Consider the following 22,747-nt stretch of genomic DNA (forward strand, 5'->3'; position numbering starts at 1 on the left):
GTTGGCTGTCTCTCACCAGCCACCTTCTGCTCACACGTGCCAGCACCCAGGGCATCCTTTACTCCGGCCAAGTTCTTCCGCCGCCGTTGCTGTCCCGGTCCAGGCTGCACCTGCTCTGTCCAGAACTACCCGGGGGCCAGGCTCGGTGCTCTGTGCCCTCCTGCATTGTCTCTGCTCTGCAGATCCTACGACTCCTCTCCAGGGCACCTCAGCCTCTCTTACCACCCAGGAGTCTCCCACAGCTTAGACAGCTTAGACAGCTTGGGCCTGTGCCTCAGCTTGCCTTGCTCCAGCCCTGAGCTCTGGAGGAGCCGGCTCACTGACCTGAGAAAGATGCCTCACTCACCTCTGGAAGGAGTCTATGAGGGAAAGACAGTCACTGGCAGGTTGCTGAGTGACCAAGCTTGCAGCCAGGGAAGTGGCCTGAACGTTCCCACTGATACCCAGCGAGCCATGTGTGTTATGGAATATTCTGTTCTCCACAGTGCTGCCAGACCCTGCTCTCCCACCGTGCAGACCCCTTCCTGCGGGATGAAGATGGGTACACAGCGATGGATCTGGCAGACTATCACGGACACCAGGATTGTGCCCAGTACCTGCGGGAAATGTCTCGGCCGGTAAAACCTCGGGAGCCCTGTCTGTTCTGGAGGACCGGGGAGGTGGGCTTGGCAGCTGGCTACAATGCTCCTTTCACATACCTCTCTCACCTCAAACACTTGCCAGGACAAAGGCTTTGAAAGAACCCAGCCAGGGTTGGGGATTTAGCTCAGTGGTAGAGCGCTTGCCTAGCAAGCACAAGACCCTGGGTTCGGTCCTTAGCTCCAGAAAAAAGGGAAAAAAAAAAAAAAAAAAAAAGGAACCCAGCCAATCACGCAGTAAACCAGAGGAAGCAGAGACCAGGCTACAACCCTGGCCAGGGCAGGAGATGTCATGGGAAGGTCCTGTGACTGGGGTCAGGCAGTGATGGGGGCTGAGGCAGGACTGGACAAGCCATGCCTGTCATGTGGACCACAGAAATTGTGTCTGTGTCTTGGAGATGTTACTTCAGGCTGAGCATGCTCAGGGGTGGAAGCAAGACCCTACCCTGGCTGAGGTAACTCTCCTGAAGCCCATCATTCTCCAGAGGTAGGAGGCTCTCTCTTCTCCATGTGTGGTTCTCCATCTCCCCACCTCTTGGAGCCAGGATCCTTCACTATTCCAACGGGTCCCTGTTCCCAGCACAGGACAGAGTCCAACAGTTTGCTGATTGAACAAATAAGGGAATTCACAGAGGAGTGGTTTGGTGTGAGCAGACGGCCAGAGGGAGAGGACAGGGAAGTGGAGCATGTCGGAGGGTGTTCCTGTGGGTGTAGTTTGATGACTTGGATCCAACTCTTCCCAGTGCATCCCTCTACCCCAACCCTCTCTCCCCATCCAGCCCAAGGTAGTGACCATGATGAATTCTGTCAGTTCTCAATCATGCCACCCCTTCAGGAGGGTGACCTGTCCCACCCATGTTCAGGTGAGGGCACTGAGGCCCAGGAAGCGAGGCCCTCCTGGGGCTCACTTGAGGGGGATGCCATGTTTCTCCTTTGTAGATGTAACCAACCGTCTTATTAAATAAGAAACACAGAAACAATGTAAAAGAGAAAGCCGAGAAGTCAGAGCTCAGAGCTAAAATCTCACCCTTCCTCCTGCTGTCCCAGCTTCGCGAAAAGAGACCTACTTCCTGTCCGTTCGTATTTTTAAAGTATGTTGTTCTGCCTTCTCATTGGTTGTAAACCCAAACACATGACTGCCTCGTCACTGTCTGAATGTACAGCCCCCTAGGTCTTAAAGGCATATGTCTCCAATGCTGGCTGTATCCCTGAACACACAGAGATCTTATGGGATTAAAGGCGTGTGCCGCCGCCACCACCACACTCTTGCTATGGCTCTAATAGCTCTGACCCTGAACACACAGATATCTATGGGATTAAAGGCGTGTGCCACCACCGCCACACTCTTGCTATGGCTCTAATAGCTCTGACCCCCAGACAACTTTATTTATTAACATACAATCAAATTAATATTTCAGTACAAATCAGAATAATATTTCAATACAATTAGATTACCACCACATTTCCCCTTTTCTATTTTAATAAAAAGAAAAAAAGCAAAAGGTTATGACTAACAAAAGAAAAACTATATACAAAAGTACAATAACTATATACAATATATACAAGTAATAAATACCTAAACAGGTATTTGACGAATCAGAGAAAATAATTCCATTATCTATCCTATTTTGATAATTCCAAGATGTATCTAATGTACTTTCTATCCTAATTAATTTTCAACTATAACTAACTAATCTTCAACCATAACTAACTAATCTTCAACTCCCTCAGAGACCCAAGAAGGGAATAATATTAGCTAACAAAAATAAAAACAGGAAGTGCATGCAAGCAACTTCCAAAAAAATTTTGTGAGTTGACAGAAACAGCCAGCTGCCTGGGCAGTCACCTGAGGTTTCTCCGCAGTGTTGGGGCATCATCTTCAGCCTATAGGCTTAGTGTATCTGACAGACTCATTTGTGAAGTAGGATGTACACAAGGTCAACAGTTCAACCTCACATTGGGTGAGAGCAGTCCACGTACCAGAAACACCTGAATTCCACTAGTGTCCTGTCATGATTCAGGATTTTAAATTCTGGAAATTGTTGACAGTTTTTTAATTCAGCTGTCCATTCTTCTTGGCTGTGTATATATGGCTTCATCTCAGCATCCCCTTCTTCTCCACATCCCTCTATTAAATGCCGGTCTACTTTTGAGAGGCATGAGCTTTCAGCTGCTGTTCCATTGTACAACAGAATCCATCGGCCCTCTGCCTGTTAAGCTGCCTTCGAAGAAAAGGGCACCGTACCTTTTCCGGATGCGAAGGCCACTTCAGGGATGGGGCCATATTGTCCTGGCCTCAGAAGATGCCTTTTGATAAAGCCATAACCACACTTGTTTTGGCAAGAATCAGTAGTCCCTTGTTTCGTGATCTGTCTGTCCATTTTGTCCTGTTGATTCGAGGATACTTTGTTGTCCAGTGGCTAACTTTTGCCAGAATGAAAGTTGACTCCATATGCAGTTTCTTCAATGCCCATATTTTCTCTAAAGTAGATTGGTACTGCCAGGAGCCGACATGTCTCAAAAAAGAAAAATTTTCTAAGTTATTAAAACATTTTAAATGCCATATTCTGTAGATCTCTGAAGGGTTTGAAGATGACCTGTCTAAAACATCTCTGCTCAATTTTTAAAACATATCTAATATGACTACAAGTTCTATGATAATGTCTAACTACTAGCTTTCATTTCTTTATATCCTAATAGTTGATAATAATAACATTCAAGGATCAGAAATTTGCATTACATTGTTAAATGGATGGAATAAATACAATTAGAAATATACATATAGCATTTTCTAACAATATCAGTTTCAAATTTGTATATAATATAAAACAATTCAATCCAATGTAAAGTATTTAAAACTAGTAATTGTCTTTTTCTTTTCTTTCTTTCTTTTTCTTTTTCTTTTTTTTTTTTTTTTTAAACAAGAACCTTAAATCTAATCTCCTTTGCTTAACCTTTTTCCTAACCCTTGACAATAACTTGTAACCAACCCCCCTAAATACTGAAAATTATCCCAGACCCAAAACCCATTAAAAAGACCAAAAAACCACCCGCCCCACACCACCTCTTTGGGAATGTGGGCGTCGTATTCTTAAAATTGCTTCCTGCTGGGTATGGGCGAAGTTTTCTTTATCCTGAAAGAAAAATTTTAGGTTAATTGTCAAATTCTAGGAGAGGTAACTATATCCTTCATTATCCAGTCTGTGTATAATGCCAAAGTTGAGGGTTTATCTCAAGTCCTTATTCAAGTAGTCTTTGAGACTGGATCATCTCAGCTAGTCATCTCAAATTTGCTCTGAGCATCTTGTAGTTCAAAGCTGATCTGTGGATGATGTTTGTCAGCTTAATGATATTATTATTGTCCACGTGGAATTGTTGTTGTTGTGGGGCCCCATCTTCTTTCTGGAGACTTCAGTTGATGTTAGGCCAGGCCGTGATTTCCTGTAGAAAACTGATAAGAGACTCGAACACAAAAACATATATATGCAGCTAGCCTTTTTTCTAGAATTAGTTAGTACTCTATGTGACCATTCATATCTTAACAAAGTTTAAAATGTATATATATATATTAATCTTGTAAATTTTGATATAAAATTTATACTTTGAGAAAAAGTTTAAAGAATCAGAATAGAATCAAAGAGTTGAGATTAGTAATAGAATAGTCCCTTAATTAATTTTGCTTTTGTCCTGTACCATAGCAGAAGATGGCTCTTATTCTGGCATGATACAGGGAGTTTGCATTTTCCTTTTAACAACATGCTTGATTTTAAAGAAGGAGAGAGCCATTCTCCAACTCCAAAGTCAGCTTTAAATTTTAATTGAACTGGGACTATTAGAAAACCAAGAGTGTTAAATCTTTAGAGAAAAGCAGAAACAAACATTTAGGAAGACATAAAATTTTTTTAGATAATATATACCCATACACCGTTTCACTCTGTTTCTTGGGATAGATGATTTGTCCCTTTTCTTCAGTTGTCTCATTTGTCCAGTGTTCTTCAGATTCCTTAACCTTCATTCTCCTAAAAGACAAAAACAAAAACCTTTCCCCAAGACTAATTTTGGGGATGTTCCTTTTTGGCAAGTTATTATCTGATGAAATGAAAAGGCATGTTTTATTGATACAAGTTAGTTTAAATTGGATGTTCATGCTGGTTGATGAACTATCACCTCCTCTAATTAAGAGGTCTCTCTTGTTCAAATCGAACCTTTATCAATTTTGATGGTACCCACAGCTTATCTTCTCCTGTAGAAACAAAAGCAAAACCACGTCCCCAATGTAATACATACCCTGGTTTCCATTCTGAGGTCAGCACATCCTTAAAGTATATAGGCTGATTTAATTCTGTAGTTTTTTCTATTATCCAATGTCTCTCTGCAGCTGTTGTTCCTTTCTCATTGGCATTCAGAAAATTCAAAGTTAGAAGAGCATTATGCAGTCTATTTCTGGGGGTTTTTGTTACCCATTTCTGTTTATTTAACATATCCTTTAGAGTTCTGTTTGATCTTTCTATAACTGCTTGACCTGTAGGATTATGTGGTATGCCTGTAATATGCTTTATATTGTAATAAGCAAAAAACTGTTTCATTTTAACAGAGACATATGATGGAGCATTGTCAGTTTTGATTTGTGCAGGTATACCCATGATGGCCATAACTTCTAGCAAATGAGTGATTACAGAATCAGCTTTTTCAGAACTCAAAGCAGTTGCCCATTGAAATCCTGAATAAGTATCGATAGTGTGGTGTACATATTTCAATTTTCCAAATTCTGCAAAGTGAAACACGTCCATCTGCCAGATTTCATTTCTCTGAGTACCCTTTGGGTTACATCCTGCTGGTAATGGCGTCTGATTGTAGAAGGAACAAGTAGGACATTTCTTTATTATTTCTTTGGCTTGTTGCCAGGTTATGGAAAAATCCTTTTTTAAACCTTTACTATTAACGTGATGTTTTTTATGAAATTCTGAGGCCTCCAGCACATTTCCTATCAATAATTTATCAATCTCATCATTGCCTTGTGCTAGAGGGCCTGGCAGACCAGTATGGGATCGAATGTGAGTTATATATAAAGGATGATTCCTTTTCCTGATTGTATCTTGTAATTGAATAAATAGTGAAGTTAATTCTGAAGCATCAGGGATAAATTCTGCAGTCTCAATATGTAACACCACTCTTTCAGCATACTGAGAGTCAGTTACTATGTTGAGAGGTTCTGAAAAATCCATTAATACCAACAGAATAGCATACAATTCTGATTTTTGAACTGAATTATACGGACTTTGAACCACTTTACTTAAATTTTCTGATTTGTAACCTGCCTTTCCTTCTTTGTTGGCATCTGTATAAAATGTACGAACTCCAGATATGGGTTTTTGCCGTACAATTCGAGGCAAGATCCAATCAGCTCTCTTTATAAGATCAATTCTATTGCTTTTGGGATATTTGCTGTTAATTTCTCCCAAAAAATTACTGCAAGCTCTTTGCCAAGGTTCACTTTCTGTCCATAATTTTTCAATGTCCTCCTTAGTTAATGGTACGACAATTTCTGCTGGGTCTATGCCTGCTAATTGACGAAGTCTCATTTTTCCTTTGTAAATCAAGTCAGAGATTTTTTCCACATAAGTTTTTAATTTTTTATTTGGTTTATTTGGTAAAAATATCCATTCCAATATAATATCTTCCCTCTGCATTAATATTCCAGTAGGAGAACGCCTAGAAGGTAAGATAACCAAAATGCAATCCAGCTTTGGATCAATACGATTCACGTGTCCTTCATGCACTTTCTTTTCTACCAAGGCCAATTCTTTCTCAGCTTCAGGTGATAATTCTCTTGGACTATTTAAGTCCTTGTCACCTTCTAAGGTTTTGAACAAATTAGTCAGTTCATCATTTTTTACCCCAACAATAGTTCGTAGATGAGAAATATCTCCAAATAATCTTTGAAAGTCATTAAGAGTCTGTAGTCTATCTCTCCGAATTTGCACCTTTTGGGGTCTAATTTTTTGTAGCTCTATTTTATATCCTAAATAATTAATAGAATCTCCTCTTTGTATCTTTTCAGGAGCAATTTGTAATCCCCAGCGAGGCAAAATTTTCTTTACTTCTTCAAACATTATTTCTAAAGTATCTGCATTTGAGTCAGCTAGTAAAATATCGTCCATATAATGATAAATTATAGATTTAGGAAATTTTTTACGTATCACTTCCAATGGCTGTTGTACAAAATATTGGCACAGAGTTGGGCTATTCAACATTCCCTGTGGGAGGACCCTCCATTGAAATCTTTTAACCGGTTGAGAATTATTATAAGTAGGCACTGTAAAAGCAAATCTTTCTCTGTCTTTTTCTTGTAAGGGTATTGAAAAGAAACAGTCTTTTAAATCAATAACTATGAGAGGCCATCCTTTTGGTAACAGAGTAGGCAAAGGCATCCCAGATTGTAGAGAACCCATTGGCTGAATTACTTTGTTAATTGCCCTAAGGTCTGTTACCATTCTCCATTTACCAGATTTCTTTTTAATAACAAATACAGGAGAATTCCAAGGGCTGGTTGATTCTTCAATATGCTGAGCATTTAACTGTTCTTCTACCAGCTCTTCTAAAGCCTGGAGTTTCTCTGTTGTTAAAGGCCATTGCTGGACCCATACAGGCTTGTCTGTTAACCATTTTAAAGGTAGAGCTGTTGGTGTCTTTGGAAGATCATCAGTTATTGTGCCCTGTTCTTGTATAATATGGATGGCTGGTGACCACTCATTAGAACAATATCTTCTAATATTTGTCTCAGTAACATGTGCTAGTTTATGATTTGTTTCTGAGATTGGAGGGATGTTAATCTGAGTATTCCATTGTTGCAACAAGTCTCGACCCCACAGGTTCATAGTTATGTTAGCCACATATGGTTTTAATTTTCCTCTCTGTCCTTCTGGACCTATACATTCGAGCCATCTTGCACTCTGTTTCACCTGAGATAATGTCCCAATTCCTAAAAGTTGAACGTTTACCTCCTGAAGAGGCCAAGTTGGATGCCAAAATTCTGGTGCAATTATGGTAATGTCCGCACCTGTGTCTACCAGACCAGACAACAAAACACCATTTATTTTTATCGTTAATTTTGGTCTTTGTTCATTAATAGAAGTTTGCCAAAAAATTTTCTTTATGTTTTCTCCTGAATTTTCTATTCTCTCTGTTTCATCATTCTGACCAGCATGATTTATTCCAATAGGCATTTGGTTATTTAATCGCTCTCCAGAGCAGGCATTTCCTCTATGGCTGCCGGAAAGGTTTGAACTGGATTTGCACTGGGGGCCTGCCTGAGGCCCCTCTGGGAGTTTCCCGAAGACTGAGGCAAAGGATTACCCTGTCTGTCCTTTGTTGATCTACATTCGTTGGTCCAGTGTTTTCCCTTACCACACCTTCTGCATACTCCAGAAGGAAGGGGCATTCTGTTGCCATTGTTCCTTGAAGAAACATTGTTTCTGGAAATGACCTGTCTACAGTCCCTTTTCAAATGTCCTTGCTTTCCACATCCAAAACATCTAACACTCCTCAAACCTTTTGAAATTACTTCTCCTACCCATGTATCATCATGCTCATCAGCTTCAACATTAATTGTTTCTCTAATCCAATCTTCCATAGGTGCAGATCTTGCCCTTAATGGCCTGATTATTCTTTTGCATGCTGCATTCGCATTCTCAAAGGCCAAAGATTCAATTATTGCCTTACCAGCTTCTGAATCCGAGACCGTTCTCTTTACTGCTGAAGCCAGTCTTTGTAAAAAATCTGTAAAAGACTCTTTTGGGCCTTGCTTCACCTTTGTAAATGACTCAGATTTTTTTCCTGGTTCCTCAACTTTGTCCCATGCATTCAAGGCTGCCGTTCGACATAAAATTAGGGTTTGGACATCATATAAACATTGTGCTTGTGCTGAAGCATATTGGCCTTCGCCCATAAGCTGATCCTGGCAAACTTGTACTCCTTTATCCCTCCATTGTTTTTCTATGTTTTTAGCCTCCTCCTTAAACCAAGTCAGAAATTGAAGTCTCTGGCTGGGTTCCAGAACACCTTGTGCGAGGTCCCGCCAGTCCTGTGGTACTATCCTATTATATGTTGACCAAGTGTTTAACATTTGCTTTACATATGGGGAATGCATGCCATAAGATACTATTGCCTCCTTAAACCTTTTTAAATCCAACATTTCAATTGGAGCCCAAGTATTTTGTGTAGCCATTTGATCAGGCATCTGCTGTACTGTTACAGGATAAATTAAGGGTGACTCTGTGAAAACAGGCTTTCTTTCTGCAACCTTATGATCCCGACTTGAAACAACTTCACTGTTAATTTCTTCTGTCTGAATTTTTACAGGTTTAACAAGTTCTTCTAACGCTGTTATCCTGGCACTTAAATTGACTATCTTTTTAAATATTAAAATGTGGATTATTATAGTGATGAGGTGCATAATTCCACCAATACTAATATTATATAGTTGTTCCATTGCCAGACTGCCTAAAATTTCGAACAAAAACCAATTTTCTTCCAATGTACACATAAAACCCATTTGTTTTTTAATGTGGAAAAAAATTCTCTTTTAGATAGTTTCCTTTAAAATATCTGATATATTATGACTTACCAAATCTGCGTAGAACAGTAGAAATCCGAGGGGATTTTCAAAGCAGCCACCTAGTGTCCCAGGTGTAAATCCAGAGAGAGAGAGAGAGAGAGAGAGAGAGAGAGAGAGAGAGAGAGAGAGAGAGGAAAGAGAGAACGCACAAGAAAGCGTAGCCGGCTAAAGCTTAAATGCAGCCACGTGTTCCCTCTTGTGCCGAGTCAAGGCTTGGGTCTGGCTTCCTTAAGCTCCGACCACGTGCGTTGGCTTTACAGACAGGGCCCTGTTCGGCAGGGCAGGTCTGAGTTGTTTGTAGCACCGGCTTTAGGCAAGCTGCTCACAGACCTAGGCCCGGGCTAGAAGTTGCTACCCGGACTAGGACGCCAGCAGCTCGGACTAAGAAGCCGATCGCCGCCGGCCGCCGTGTGCCGCCGCTGCCGCCGCCGCGGGCCGCCGCGGGCCGCCTGCCGCCCTTGCGGGAAAGCGGACCTGCCGCCAAGCCAAGCAGTTTTTAATGGATTCTTGTCACGTTGGGCGCCAGATGTAGATGTAACCAACCGTCTTATTAAATAAGAAACACAGAAACAATGTAAAAGAGAAAGCCGAGAAGTCAGAGCTCAGAGCTAAAATCTCACCCTTCCTCCTGCTGTCCCAGCTTCGCGAAAAGAGACCTACTTCCTGTCCGTTCGTATTTTTAAAGTATGTTGTTCTGCCTTCTCATTGGTTGTAAACCCAAACACATGACTGCCTCGTCACTGTCTGAATGTACAGCCCCCTAGGTCTTAAAGGCATATGTCTCCAATGCTGGCTGTATCCCTGAACACACAGAGATCTTATGGGATTAAAGGCGTGTGCCGCCGCCACCACCACACTCTTGCTATGGCTCTAATAGCTCTGACCCTGAACACACAGATATCTATGGGATTAAAGGCGTGTGCCACCACCGCCACACTCTTGCTATGGCTCTAATAGCTCTGACCCCCAGACAACTTTATTTATTAACATACAATCAAATTAATATTTCAGTACAAATCAGAATAATATTTCAATACAATTAGATTACCACCACACTCCTTTATGGGGATGTCCCCTCAGAATGTCAGGAGCCAGCTGAAGCAGAACTGTCCTTGGTCCCTTGGCCTGTGCTAGGTACTTCACAGGGTCATAGTCAAATTTTACTGCTTGAAACTGGCAGTGAGCCTGACACAGCATGATGCAGTTCAAGTGGTCCACAAGGACTCAGGGGGGACTCCTCCGGGGGTGGAAATCTCAAAACCTGGGATTCAACTGTTTTGGAAATGGACCAATGACTAAACACCAGGATGCGGCTGTCAGAGCAAGGTCCCTGATCTGGCTGGGCTGAGCCAAGCGGTGACATGGCCATTTTCTAGAATGTGAGCATGACTGCACATTCTGGACCCAGGGATACCTCAGCCACTGAAATGTCAGGCTCTTTTCCTCCTGAGATCTGCCCTGTCCTGGGTCAGGGGTGGGAAGGGTGGCTGTCCCCGTGTCCCTGTTGCAGGAATACCCACTCCCACGGACCAGGTCCCATCCAGCTTCCAAAAGTCCATGACTAGCCCTTACCCCAGGTATGATGTGAATTCCAAGGCCAGAATTCTGTCCACGCCAGCTCTCAGCCTTCCATCTCTACAGCCTGGCAAAGCCAGCCCCCCCCCCCCAACCTTGCCCCACCTCAGGGACAGGGTCTCTGCATGTTCCCTTGTTCCCCTGGGCTAAGGGAAACAAACCCACCTTGCCTTCCTGGGGTTGATCTGGTTCTAGCTGTGTCTGTGAAGTTATATAGGACCCAAGGCGACGCCACACCGCTTTGCCTGGCGACTACGGGACCTGGCACTCCTGAGTCTGCATGGAATCCCCATGGGCCTAACATGGTCCATCCACTTCCTATACCCCAATATCTTCCTTCTTGCTCATATGTGGGCACCCACCCAGGCCCTGCAAGCCTGCCCCTTGACCTTGTGTGGGCTCAGCGGTATATATCCCAGGAACCATTTAGAACTTCATAGTTAGGGTTAGAGCCTGGTCACCATGGTGTCTTCTTAATGATGCCTGGTGACAGCTAGGGGAGCCTGACTCCACCACTGCTAGAATCGTCCTCTAGGCCTCCCATCTCATACGGCAGGACAGGCTGTCAGCTGCAGGCCGGCAGCAATGGGGGGTGGGGGGAGGCCTGATACAATATTGATGGAAACGCAATATGCAGAGGTCGTCTGCCCTGGCTCTCTCATGTGGGCCTGAAGAGATGTGAAATCCATTCCCCCCGGACACCACTGTCCTGAGCTGCTCCCAGGGGAATTGCGGGCCCAGGAGAGGCAACCCGAGTGCTAGGCCGTCATTATTAAGAGCGCCCCCCCCCCCCGAAGGGCACACCCTCAATGACCACTTCACATCAGGGGTCTGCGGGACCTTGGCACACCCTCTGCTGAGTGTGGGGCCTGCATGGAGCACTGAGGAAACTCAGGCCTTGCTTCTCCCTGGACCTCAGTGTCCCTCTGCACAGGGAGAGAGGGGTTGGGCCTCCTTTCCTAGGTGGGACAGAGGCCATGTGGCCATTGAGGCAGTAGCCTGCTGCCCACCCCTATCTCAGTTGGCTGACAGCCTGACTCCCTAGTGTGGGAGTCTCGAGGCGGTTTCAGAGGTGTTGGCCATCCACAGCAGTCCTGGGTGATATGTGGACAGCTCTCTAAGCCCAAGGAATGCAGCCCTCACCCCTCAGGGTCTGGGTTGCCCTGCTTGCCTACCTCACACACACTCCCACCAGGGTGGTCCTGGATCCTCTTGGGCACATGACACCAGCCTTGACTTCCTCATCCTCAAAGCAGGCCTGAAGACCTCGTTTGGGGGCAGAAGCAATGTTCCTCCCCTGCTCTGCCGTGATGGCCTCAGCTCAGTCCCCTCTTCTCACTGTGGAAGGCCCCAGGGCCCCTTCACAGACATGCGGGAAAACTGGGGCTAGAGAGGCCTGGGGACTTCCCCAGGCAGAATCTCTCCCCAGGGCAAAGTGGAGGCGGCTGCCCACGGTAATGGAATCTCAGCTGTGGTGAATGGTGTCCAGCTCCGTCTGAGGTCATGATTTTCTCAGCCCGGGTGGCATTACAGGCCTGTAACCCAGCTCGCCACAGCTGCCCTCCATGATTAATGCATGGCAGGCTCAAATCTCACCAAAAACAAGGAAATAGATGGCAGGCAATGGAGCCGGAGGGACTGCTACCCTCAGAACTGCTGTCTGGGACATGATATGCCCGGCCATTAGGACTCAAGGATGGAGCCTGGCATCTATCCCTCCTCCTACACCAAGGATGCCCTTGGGGGCCATGGCCAAGACTGAGAGGCAAGGATGTGGGGGTTCCCGCTGCCTGGAGGGCACCATAGTTGGGCTCCCTCCTGCCCAGGTTCAGAGGGGTCAGCATCAGTGGCTTCCTGTATAGGTCCGATCAGATGCTCCCATGATGCCTCACCTTCAACAGCCCACTTGTAGCCACCACATGGGGCTCACACTGGCTTCCCTTTCTTGTCAGTGGTCCAGGGCCCAGGGCCCAGTCAGTCCCAAGGTCCTCAAGCTGTGGGGCTGCTCTGAAGCTGGAGTCTATTCTCCCAGGCCAGGCCAACACCCCACCTGTTCTGTCCTCCTAGTCTGAGGAGGCTGCTGCCAGCCCCACTTGGCTCCCCATCTGTCCTGGGTGAGGCGGGCAAGGATGCTTTGTGCCCATCTTCTTGACACTAGATTGAATGGCAGAGATGGAAGCTGAGGCTCCCGGGTGGGGGTTCCCTTGTCCCCAGGTCCCACCCCAGTTGATAGGCTGAAGGTCTAGATGGCTGCCATGTCCACCGTGGGCTTGTGTTTCAGCCAAGGAACACTGAGCCTGAGCAGCTCCATGTCAGAGCGAGCAGCATTCAGATTGCCCCTGTCCCTACGGGGTCACCCCTGCAACGGCCCTCAAGGGTCAAGCTCAGCATCTGTAGAGAGACTTGTCAGACTGAGAAGCTATCCTCAGAGCATCTGCTAACCCTCTCCCAACGGTGTGCTGCAGCTGTGAGCCGTTGGAAAGCTCTGTTTCCCCCACTGCATGCTGGGAGAGGCAAGTAGAGCTCCTGTGAGTAATCTCAGGTCCTCCACCTCCCAGAGGTCCACTCCTAGACCTCTGCTGTGGAGCACAGGGTTCCGTGGTAAGGGATCCCACACCTGGCCCCAGCCTGAGGGCCACCTGACACCTGGGCCTTCAAATATTAATGCGATACCTCCTGCTCTGGGGGGTACAGCTTCAACAGCCCCCGACAGCCGGGGCTGGGCCAACCACGGCGGCTCCCTGTGCTCGGCCACCCCGCATTTGCTCCTGAGAACCTCCCAGGCTGAAGCAGGCAGATGTTCCAGCCCTGCAGCCCCACGTGTGGGCTCCCGGGCTTTGCAGATTCCCAGGATAAATGAGGTGCACAAGGGGGCGCATGGGGCTTCATGTTGCTCTGTTTTCCCTGTGACCTGGTGAGCTGAGGGTCTTGGGTGGTGTGGGGCTGAAGGGCAGGGCAGATCCACCTTGCCCATGGGTGAGGAGTGGCTTAAAGAGGCCGAGAGTTTGTTTGTCTGGGCAGTGCAGGCTGCCACACCATGAGGTGCGGGCAGAAGGGCACCTCTGCAGATAGGGTAGAATTTGAAGGCAGGTAGAACAGAGCAGTAGTCCAAGCTACAGCAGGGGTCCCAGGTTCCTGACACAGACCCTGGCTGCGGGCCATATGTTCTGAATCAGGGATGGTTCAAAGGCAGAGCCCTTGTCCTGCTGGGGGTGGAGGGGTGGGAGGGTGGGGGGCAGATCTCACCAGCACCATCTTAAGGGCCCGACAGTTATGTTGGCTTCCTCTGTCCCCTGGAAGGAAGTGCCAGGGCTTAGGTGTGGCTGTGAGGTGGATGCTCAGGGGGATGCTGTGTGTGCCCTTTAGCTGCAGGCAGGGGCTGGGCATCTGCATGCCAGAGGGGCATGGATGCAATGCCGGCCCACAGAGCTCAGGTGCCCGCCTTCGTAGAGACAAGGTCAAGAAGCCTTCCACATCAGCTCTCAGCCAAAAGGCAGCAAGCCAAGCTTGGAGGGCTTGGGAGGACATGGGGGAGGCGGACCGCACTCCGAGGGCCTCACATCTCTTTCCCCGAGCCAGTACCATCAGGAACAAGAACCCCCAGCTTCTCTGGGTCAGATGCTACAGCTGAGACTGAGCAGGGCTGCGCTGGGTAGCACATTCAGGTCAATGGCTCACCCAGCGGTCAGTATCTGAGGACAATTGGCTACCCAACCTAAACGTGGAGGGGCTGGCTCTCCAGTTTTTGATGGTCCTGTTTTGGTGTGGCTTGGTCACTGAGTGCAGGTCCTAGCTTGCACCTCTGCCTGAGGTATATGGTTCTAGTCACTCTGCCCCCACTTAGGGACTTAGAAGAATTTCACATATCCCATCTTGCCTCTCTGCCCACCCAGCATGTCTGTCCTCTTAGGGCCTGGGCGAGCCAACCAATGGTGCAGTATTTGGGGGAAGGTTGGTCAGCTTGATTCTCCAAAGCCAGGCTCCCTGAGACAGCAGACCAGTCTTGGACACAACTTAGGGGTCAGGCTCCCTGGGGGCTATGTGGTCTGAACTCAAGCCCTGGCATCATCACTCAAAAAAGAGCTGACGGGTTTGCAGGGACACGCCACTGCCTGCCTCCTTCTTGCCAGTTCTCATGGAATTCCCTACCCCAAGTCATCCTCAGGCCCATGCCAAGAGGGAGACAGATGAGTCTCAGGAATCAGATGAGTCTCGGTCACAGGGAGGCATGTGTGCCTACATGTGGACATGCTCCCGTCTGTGTGGGGCTGAGAGAGGTGAGCATGACTAACCTGGCCTCTAGCCCTGAAGTAAGGCTGCTCTAGGGGACTGGAAATGGGGGGGTGCAGATTGTTAGGAAACCCAGGCACCCAGCATGGGTGGGCAGGGAGACACAAGAGGGACAGGTCTTGCATACTCCTCTTCAGGCCATCTCTGAGCTGCACATATCCCAGGAGGCTCTCCATGCTTACCCAGCAGAGCTAGGACAGACCCGAGTCCAGACTCACCTGAATCTCCACTGACAGGCCTGTCTCCACCCAGGTGCCACCAGTCCTGATGACACCCCCGCCCCCACCATTTCCACCCCCTCCACTGTTGGCTGAAAGGCTCTCCATGGAAGATGGGAGAAGGGGGGACTCGGGACGTGGGAGTCCCCCGGGTGAGTGTGGGCCTCAGAAGAACTGGTCTGGGCAAGGTGTGCAGGGCACCAGGACCCAACTGGGGCAACCTTCTCAGAGGAGCTGAGCACATAGGGTCACGCCCTCCCCAGAGCTCCCTCTCCCAGGCTTCCTTTGAAGTCTCTGAGGATGACATTTTCTATCTCGGGTACCATGGTCACAGTGACCTGAGCAGAAGTGAAAGCAGGTGGTCTCGGTGGGAGTCAGGCCAGAGACCTCAGCAGGCCCGTGAGCATCCTTGGGCATCAGGAGATGGGGAGGGCCTGGCAAGTGCAGGTCAGCGCCCTCAGAGGACTGTGATCAACCCTTGTCAAAATGACAGGGTGCCATGAAAATGTCAGCAGGTACCACATGCAGTGAGGTTACATGCTCACATGTAGGAGTTTGTGTCTGCCTGTGTGGGCAAGTGTGTCTGTGTTGTCTATGTGTCTGTGTCTGAGTGCATGTCTCTACATGAGTGTGCATGTATGTCTCGGTGTATGTCTGTGTATGCACTTGTGTATCTGCACCTGAGCGTCTAAGCATGTCTGTCTGTGTGTGCATGCATGTGCCCATCTGTTTCTCTGTGTGTGAGCATGTGTGTGTCTGTGTGTGTCTATCTCTGTGTGTGTCTCTCTGTGAGCATGCATGTGTCTCTGTCTGTGTGTGTCTATCTCTGTGTGTGTCTCTCTGTGAGCATGCATGTGTCTCTGTCTGTGTGTATCTGTGTATGTGTCTCTCTGTGAGCATGCATGTGTCTCTGTCTGTGTGTGTCTATCTCTGTGTGTGTCTCTCTGTGAGCATGCATGTGTCTCTGTCTGTGTGTATCTATCTGTGTGTTTGTCTCTCTGTGAGCATGCATGTGTCTCTGTCTGTGTGTGTCTATCTCTGTGTGTGTCTCTCTGTGAGCATGCATGTGTCTCTGTCTGTGTGTATCTATCTGTGTGTTTGTCTCTCTGTGAGCATGCATGTGTCTCTGTGTGTGTCTATCTCTGTGTGTGTCTCTCTGTGAGGATGCATGTGTCTCTGTCTGTGTGTGTCTACCTGTGAGTGAATGGTTCTGTGTGCCTGCTGGGGTGTGACACAGAGGTTTCTTACTCAGAGTTGTGGCACAGGGTATGTTTATAATGCATCGGGGACAGGGTAGTAAAAGGACAGGTTTGGGGGTCTGAGAAGGCTGGTCTAAGTCCCTGGACCCTCAGATCTTGTGGGCTCCTAGCTCTGCCCAGGCTGCTGAGAAGTTGGGAGGGGCTGTGGTAGACAGAATCAGGTAACACACAAGCTTTCCAGGAGGCCAGGTTGGGGCAAGCCTTCTTAAGGCCTCTATGAGAATCCTCCTAGTGGCGAGCGTTTTGCTGACCCCAGTGGGATTTGGGGGGCAGGACTGCAGGGTCTTGAGCTCCAAGCCTAGCAGTGTTCTTAGAAGGGCAGGGCTGTCCTGGGTCCAGGAGCTGCAGGCTTGGAATCTGCTCTCCCCTACTCCTGCCCTGCGGAAGCCCCTCTGACTCCAGCCGATGTCTTCAGCAGCTGTGACCCTCAGCCCAGCCTGGCCTGCTCAGCCTGTCCCAAGGGAGCCAATGGCCTGTGCAGCCCCTCTGAGGGTCAGCACCAGCATCCCAGCTGCCCTTAAGGTGAGTGTCTGCCCTTCACTCCCTATCTCTCTACCTCAAGGCGAACACACCCCCACGTTCTCTCCGTCCACACAGCTCCGAACACCCCAAGTTTTGGAGAGATGAGAATCTTAGGGCAGCAGCAGCCAGGCCCTAGGACAAGAAACACAGAGCCATTCTCTGTCATCCCAGAGTCCCGACCTCTGGACTCAGGGTTGGAAGCTACAGTCACAGGAAGCAACCAGTGGCATGCAAGAAGGTTCTGGAGTCTGCTCCTCTGGAGCTTCCGGCTAGTCCTCCCCGCCCACCCCAATTTCTCCCTGGGTCTCAGAGGACTCTGAAAACTGCCAGGTGGTGCTGGTCCTCTCAGAGCACACAGTTCAGGAAAGGCTCTGATAAGTTTTGCACTACAGAACTGGTGGCCAGGTCTTGTCAGCACGGGATTTTTGTTAAGCACTGTTGTTTTTACCCTTCCAAATGGTGTGCCTTAGGTAACCTCATCTAGGCCTTGTAAGACCACGCCTGCTCCCTGCCGCCCCCCCCCACCTCCAGGGAGGGAGGCGGGGAGACATATCCTCACCCTCAGGGCCTCACTTTTATTATGCTGGAGACTGGAGGGTTTGGGGGAATCTCAGGATACTGTGACCTACTTGTCTCTAGGGGCCTGAGATGGAAGCCCGGGACTCCCATGATGGCCTGACCACTCTGCAGCTGGACGGGCTGCCTTCAGGAGACCTTGACGTGCTGGTACCCACACAGGACGAGCGTGGCCGGCCCATCCCCGAGTGGAAGCGGCAGGTGATGGTTCGGAAGCTGCAGGCACGCCTGGGTGCAGACCACCTTCCAGAAGATCAGGTGGGGCAAGAAGAGGAAGGGGCGGAGCCAGAGGAGGAGCGCCAGGCCAAAGGGAGGGGCGGAGCCTTAAGGAGGAGGGGGGCGCGGCTCCAGGAAGAGGGTGGTGCGCACCAGAGGGAGGTAGGGAGTTGAGCTGGGCATTAGGGGGTAGGGTGGGGGATAGAGTAGAGTGGGGTAGAGGTATGGTGTGGGACAGGGGAGGGGGAGGGGAGAAAGATGGAGGTGAGGAGTAGGGTGAGGAGGTTGGGACATGGCCACTGAGTAAATTCCAAACAGGAGTGGAAGTTGCCTGTGGAAGGCTGGGATGCTCCAGCCAGACCTGAAATCCCAAACAGATGTCCTCCTCCTGATACTGTACAGTCCCAGCTTCCTCTTCGGCCATATTGTGGTGCGAAGCTGGATCGCAGGGCTCCCAACAATTTATGGCTTCAGAGGGGTAGTCCCCATGGGTTCTGTCACCTATTAGAAGGGGCCAGCCTTACCTTCCTGGCACTTAGATTGTTGCAGAGATTCCAATGGGAAAGCAGTCAGTGAGGGCGGGGTGGGGGAAACCCTCAGGGAAGAGCACAGCAGTGTGAAGTGGGAGCTGTAGGGGATGCTCAAGCCAGGTCCTGCTTGAACCGGGGTTAGCAGGGAATGAGGAGGAGCCCTTGCATTCTAGGCAGAGAGGGAAACAGAGTGCAGAGGTCCTGAGGTGTGGTGGGCAGGCACCGGGGCCGAACCCAGAGAGTGGAGTGAGTGGGTGCTGTGAGGGGAGGGGGAGCCTGAGGAGACTGCAGTTGTCTAGAAAGCATCTGGGAGTGAGCGGAGAAGGGGCTGTGATTTGGCCTGGACTTTCATAGGCTCCTGGATACCGACTGGACAAGCAGAAATAGAATCTCACCCCAAAGGCGTATGGATTGCACTGTGTCCCGGATTAGAGCTGAACTGTCCGCACAGCCAGCAGGGACAAAGGGGCGGAGGTTTAAAGTCAGTCAAAGCAGGAACACTCCGCTGCACCAATCAGATCTCTTCCAGCCACAGGGGCTAAGGATTCCCGCCTGCTGCAGCCTGTCTCCAGCAAATGTGTCTACCTCCTGCCCATCTTCAGGGATCGGAGGACACAGCAGGGCAGTGGTGGGAGGGGCTTCGGGCCAGGAAATCCCTTGGCATCCAAGGGTGGGATCAAGGTTCTGCAGCGACAGAGACAAGAGGCTCTGGGCTATGGAGAAGGGTTGCTAAGCGGTTTGGGGTGATATCTTTACAAGGCAGAGGCCTCTGTGCTGGCCTCTTGCAAACTAGACATGCTTAGAACAATGGTGTCCATCCCGAGGCTTGTGGGGAGGCAGGCAGGGCTGCTCAGGGTTAAGTGGAGGGCCTGGGCATCTTGACAGCCAGCCCTAGGGGGTGTTAGGAGGCCACAGGAGCAGACTGTTCTCCATCCACTCTGGGGTAATTTTCCCCTAGGCTCCCATTCTGGATTGGGCTGGCCAGACACTGGATTCACTTCGTAAAGCCAGGGGAGGGCCAGCTGGTGTCCAAGGGCTAGGCTGTGGGGGAAGCAGGCAAAACACTAATGAATGTGAGCTGGGGTGACTTCTGACCCAGCCTTCCTATGCCCAGGACCAGAGTCAGAGCCGAAACTCAGCCCCCACCCCGACAGAACAGGCGACTTGGAGGTATTCGCAGACACACCAGGCCATCCTGGGCCCTTTTGGGGAGCTGCTGACAGAAGATGACCTGGTCTACCTGGAGAAGCAGATCAACGACCTGCAGCTTCGGCGCCGCTGCCAGGAGTACGAGAGCGAGCTGGGCCGCCTGGCAGCCCAGCTGCAGGCCCTCCTGCCTGAGCCCCTGGTCAGCATCACTGTCAACAGTCACTTTCTACCCCGGACTCCAGGCCTGGAAGACGAGGAAGCCAAGGTCCTGGCACCTGAACTCGAAGCCTCAGCGGAGCCCGGGAAGACCGAGCCCAGCGGGCTGCCCTTCTGGTGCAGCCACATCGGTCGCCTGGTGCGCAGCATGTCCCTGCTGCTGAAGGGCATGAACGGGCTAGCGCAGGGAGAGGAGAAGCCGCCGGCCCCGGGCCTGCAGGACCCGGGCAAGGAGCCCGTGGCCAGCCCACCTCGAAGCGAGGCTCAGCGCGAGATCCAGGAGTGCGGGGTGTCGGTGCGGACGCTGCGGGGGAACTTCGAGTCTGCCCCGAATCTGCCCTGTGCCTCGAACTCCGGTCCCTGTGAGATGGGGGCGCGGCCCGGCCAGTGTCTGCGTGGCTGCTGGTCGGCACCGCCACAGCCCCGAGGCGACCCGATGGGTGGGGAGCCCCGGCCGGGCGACACGGAGGAAGCCAGCGATTCTGGCATCAGCTGCGAGGAGGCCCCGTCCGAGGCTGGCGCGGGGCCAGGGCTGGACCTGGCTAGCCTGCGCAAGGAGCGCATCGTCATGCTGTTCCTCGGCCACTGGAAGAAGTCCGCCTACACGCCCGCGCTCAGGACGGCCGCCTGCAGGACCTTGGAGGCCCAGCGTGCTCGATCCAGGGGCGCCGAGGCCAGCGGTAGCCCCCGGCCGACCTCCCCGCCGCCCAGCGAGGGTCCCCGGCTCGGCCACCTGTGGCAGCAGCGCGGCATCATCACCCATCTGCTGGGTACCTGGAAGGCCATCATGGCACACGTGCCCGCCCGGCAGCTGCGGAGGCTGAGCCGCAGGGCGCGCGGGCCCCTGTCCCCCGAGCAGTTCTTGCCGCACGTCGACGGAGCCCCGGTGCCCTACAACAGCCTCTCGCTGGACCTCTTCATGCTCGGTTACTTCCAGCTCCTGGAATGCGACCTGCCCGCCGAGGAGCGCAAGATGCGCCACCTGCTGTGCTTCGAGGTCTTCGAGAACCTGGGCGCGCATGGCTGGGAGGCGGTGCGCGCCTTCCACAAGGCGGTGACCGATGAGGTGGCCGCGGGTCGTCGTGCCTGGACTGACGGCTTCGAGGACATCAAAGCCCGCTTCTTCGGCTCCAGCCAGGGTCCCGCCTGGGATATGGAGCCTGGCCGCAAGCTGGGCCTGACACCACTGGGGTCCTTGCCTCACGCTGCCCTCCCTGGCAGCGGCCCCGAACCTGCGGCTTCTAGGCTAGGGTCCGACTCCCAGAGGGGCAGCTTCAACAACGGGGACATCTGTGGCTACATCGACCGCAGCTTTGCCTTCTGGAAGGAAAAAGAGGCTGAAATGTTTAACTTTGGAGAATGACAGTTCTCCTGGTGAATGGGACTGTCGGGGTGGGGGTGGGGGAGGACAGAAGTTGGGGTTCCTCTTTTTCATTATCTGCGCACCCTGAGGGTCAGGTGAAGTGGGCATGGTGTTGGCTGACTCCAGTCTGTCTTCACGGAGATCAGACATCTCTTAAGCCATGGGTGTCCATCTCTTCTGAGCAGTGACTTCTGGTCAAAGTCCTTGACATTTGTGAGCACAGGCTTCAGGCCCCCAGGTGATCATGTGAGTCCCACGGCCCTGCAGCCAAGGAGCTGGCATCCCAGCACAATGCTGCCCCCCCCACCCCGCCGGTCTTGTTTCCAGCAGTCTCCTGGATGTCCCTTGCCTGTTTCCGTAGTGCTGGTGGTCTCAGTCACAGCAACAGCCTCTATACACCGCCCTCTGGGCCTCAGCCCTGGGCCTGCCTCTGCTTCTGCCTTTTTTAAAAAATGGCAACCCCCATCTGTAAAACCGGAGGGGAGCTGGGTCTAGAGTGAACATTCTTCCTGGCAGGAAGGAGGAGGGAAAAAAGAATTATGGAGGAGACTCCAAAGCCCCAAGGCAGACAAGTGGCCTTGCCCTGATTCTCCTGCTGGTCAGTCATGGCTGCTGGTACTGCCTGATCCCTGAGGGAAGGCTCCCCTTAGCCCTTTGTCTTCCAGCTGACCAGCCCCTCCCAGACCCACAGCTGGAGGCAGTGGCAGGGCCACTTAGGGCCACAGGAGGGCCCTAAGAGCAGGGACACCAAGAATATCCACCAAGAGGTGAGGAGTCCTCTGAGCAGAAAGGTTGGCACCCTCTGAAGGTGAACCGAGTTTCTGGGAATAGCATACAGCAAGGGTGGGCATACCAGGGGTGTTCATGTGGGCATTTGGGTGTCTCCCACATAATAGCCCTTCCCACTCAGATACAGAGGAAGGAGCCAAACAGTACCTGGGGATTCCAGGTACTGTAGAGAGCCACAGCAGCCAGGTGCTGGAGAGGGAGCCTCCACACCACTGACTGTAAGAATGGTTTGTCTTCAGCTTCTGGGGACATGAAGAAGGATGAGCCACCACCCAGCTCGTGGGGCCCAGGAGAACTGGGCTGGAACCCATGGGGACTTTGGGATAGGAGTTTTGGGAGGAGACTACAGTAGGCCACGGGAAGAGGATCTGCGCCCAAGCCCCTCAAACCAAGACATGCACAGTGAGGACACACCATCTCCAAGAGTCTCCTGCAGTGTCCCCACATCACCACTGGGGGGAGCAGGGAACCCTAACCTTTGGGCTGTTGGATGACAGTAGACAGGCTGTTGGGGGGAGCAGAGCCTGAGCAGACTCAAGACTAGGTAGGGGTTCCACAGAAAGGGACCTCCAGGGAGATAACTTTGGCATGGGTAATGGGCGTTGGTGCTGGAAGAGCCGCAAAGGCCAGCAGCACAGATCCTGGCTACAAGTTGCCTCCAGCCCTGGGACCTGCTCTGGGGGTGACTTGGTGAACCCCACTATCCTGCCCTTGGCTTCCTCTGCGTCTAGAGCCTCACAGGGAGCTAAATCTGGACGTGTGTTTGCTAAATAAAGTTCCTCTTCCTGG

The 22,747-nt window shown here is 50.6% G+C and overlaps 1 protein-coding gene across 2 annotated transcripts in view; it reads left to right on the plus strand.

The window, feature by feature from the left end:
* The window catches only part of Espnl (espin like), a 33,273-nt gene extending 12,104 nt beyond the window's left edge, over window positions 1-21,169 (plus strand). Inside the window, exons 5-9 of one of the 2 annotated variants that reach the window (XM_006988695.4) lie at window positions 486-617; window positions 15,373-15,490; window positions 17,016-17,119; window positions 17,759-17,953; window positions 19,556-21,169. In XM_006988695.4, coding sequence (XP_006988757.1) covers window positions 486-617; window positions 15,373-15,490; window positions 17,016-17,119; window positions 17,759-17,953; window positions 19,556-21,169 — 2,163 coding nt within the window. The remainder of the gene's footprint in view (window positions 1-485; window positions 618-15,372; window positions 15,491-17,015; window positions 17,120-17,758; window positions 17,954-19,555) is intronic. The other variant, XM_076549589.1, reaches the window with a different exon arrangement.
* The last annotated feature ends 1,578 nt before the right edge of the window (window positions 21,170-22,747 follow it).

Source organism: Peromyscus maniculatus, chromosome 13 (genome assembly GCF_049852395.1).
Source record: "Peromyscus maniculatus bairdii isolate BWxNUB_F1_BW_parent chromosome 13, HU_Pman_BW_mat_3.1, whole genome shotgun sequence".
Classification (NCBI taxonomy): domain Eukaryota; kingdom Metazoa; phylum Chordata; class Mammalia; order Rodentia; family Cricetidae; genus Peromyscus; species Peromyscus maniculatus.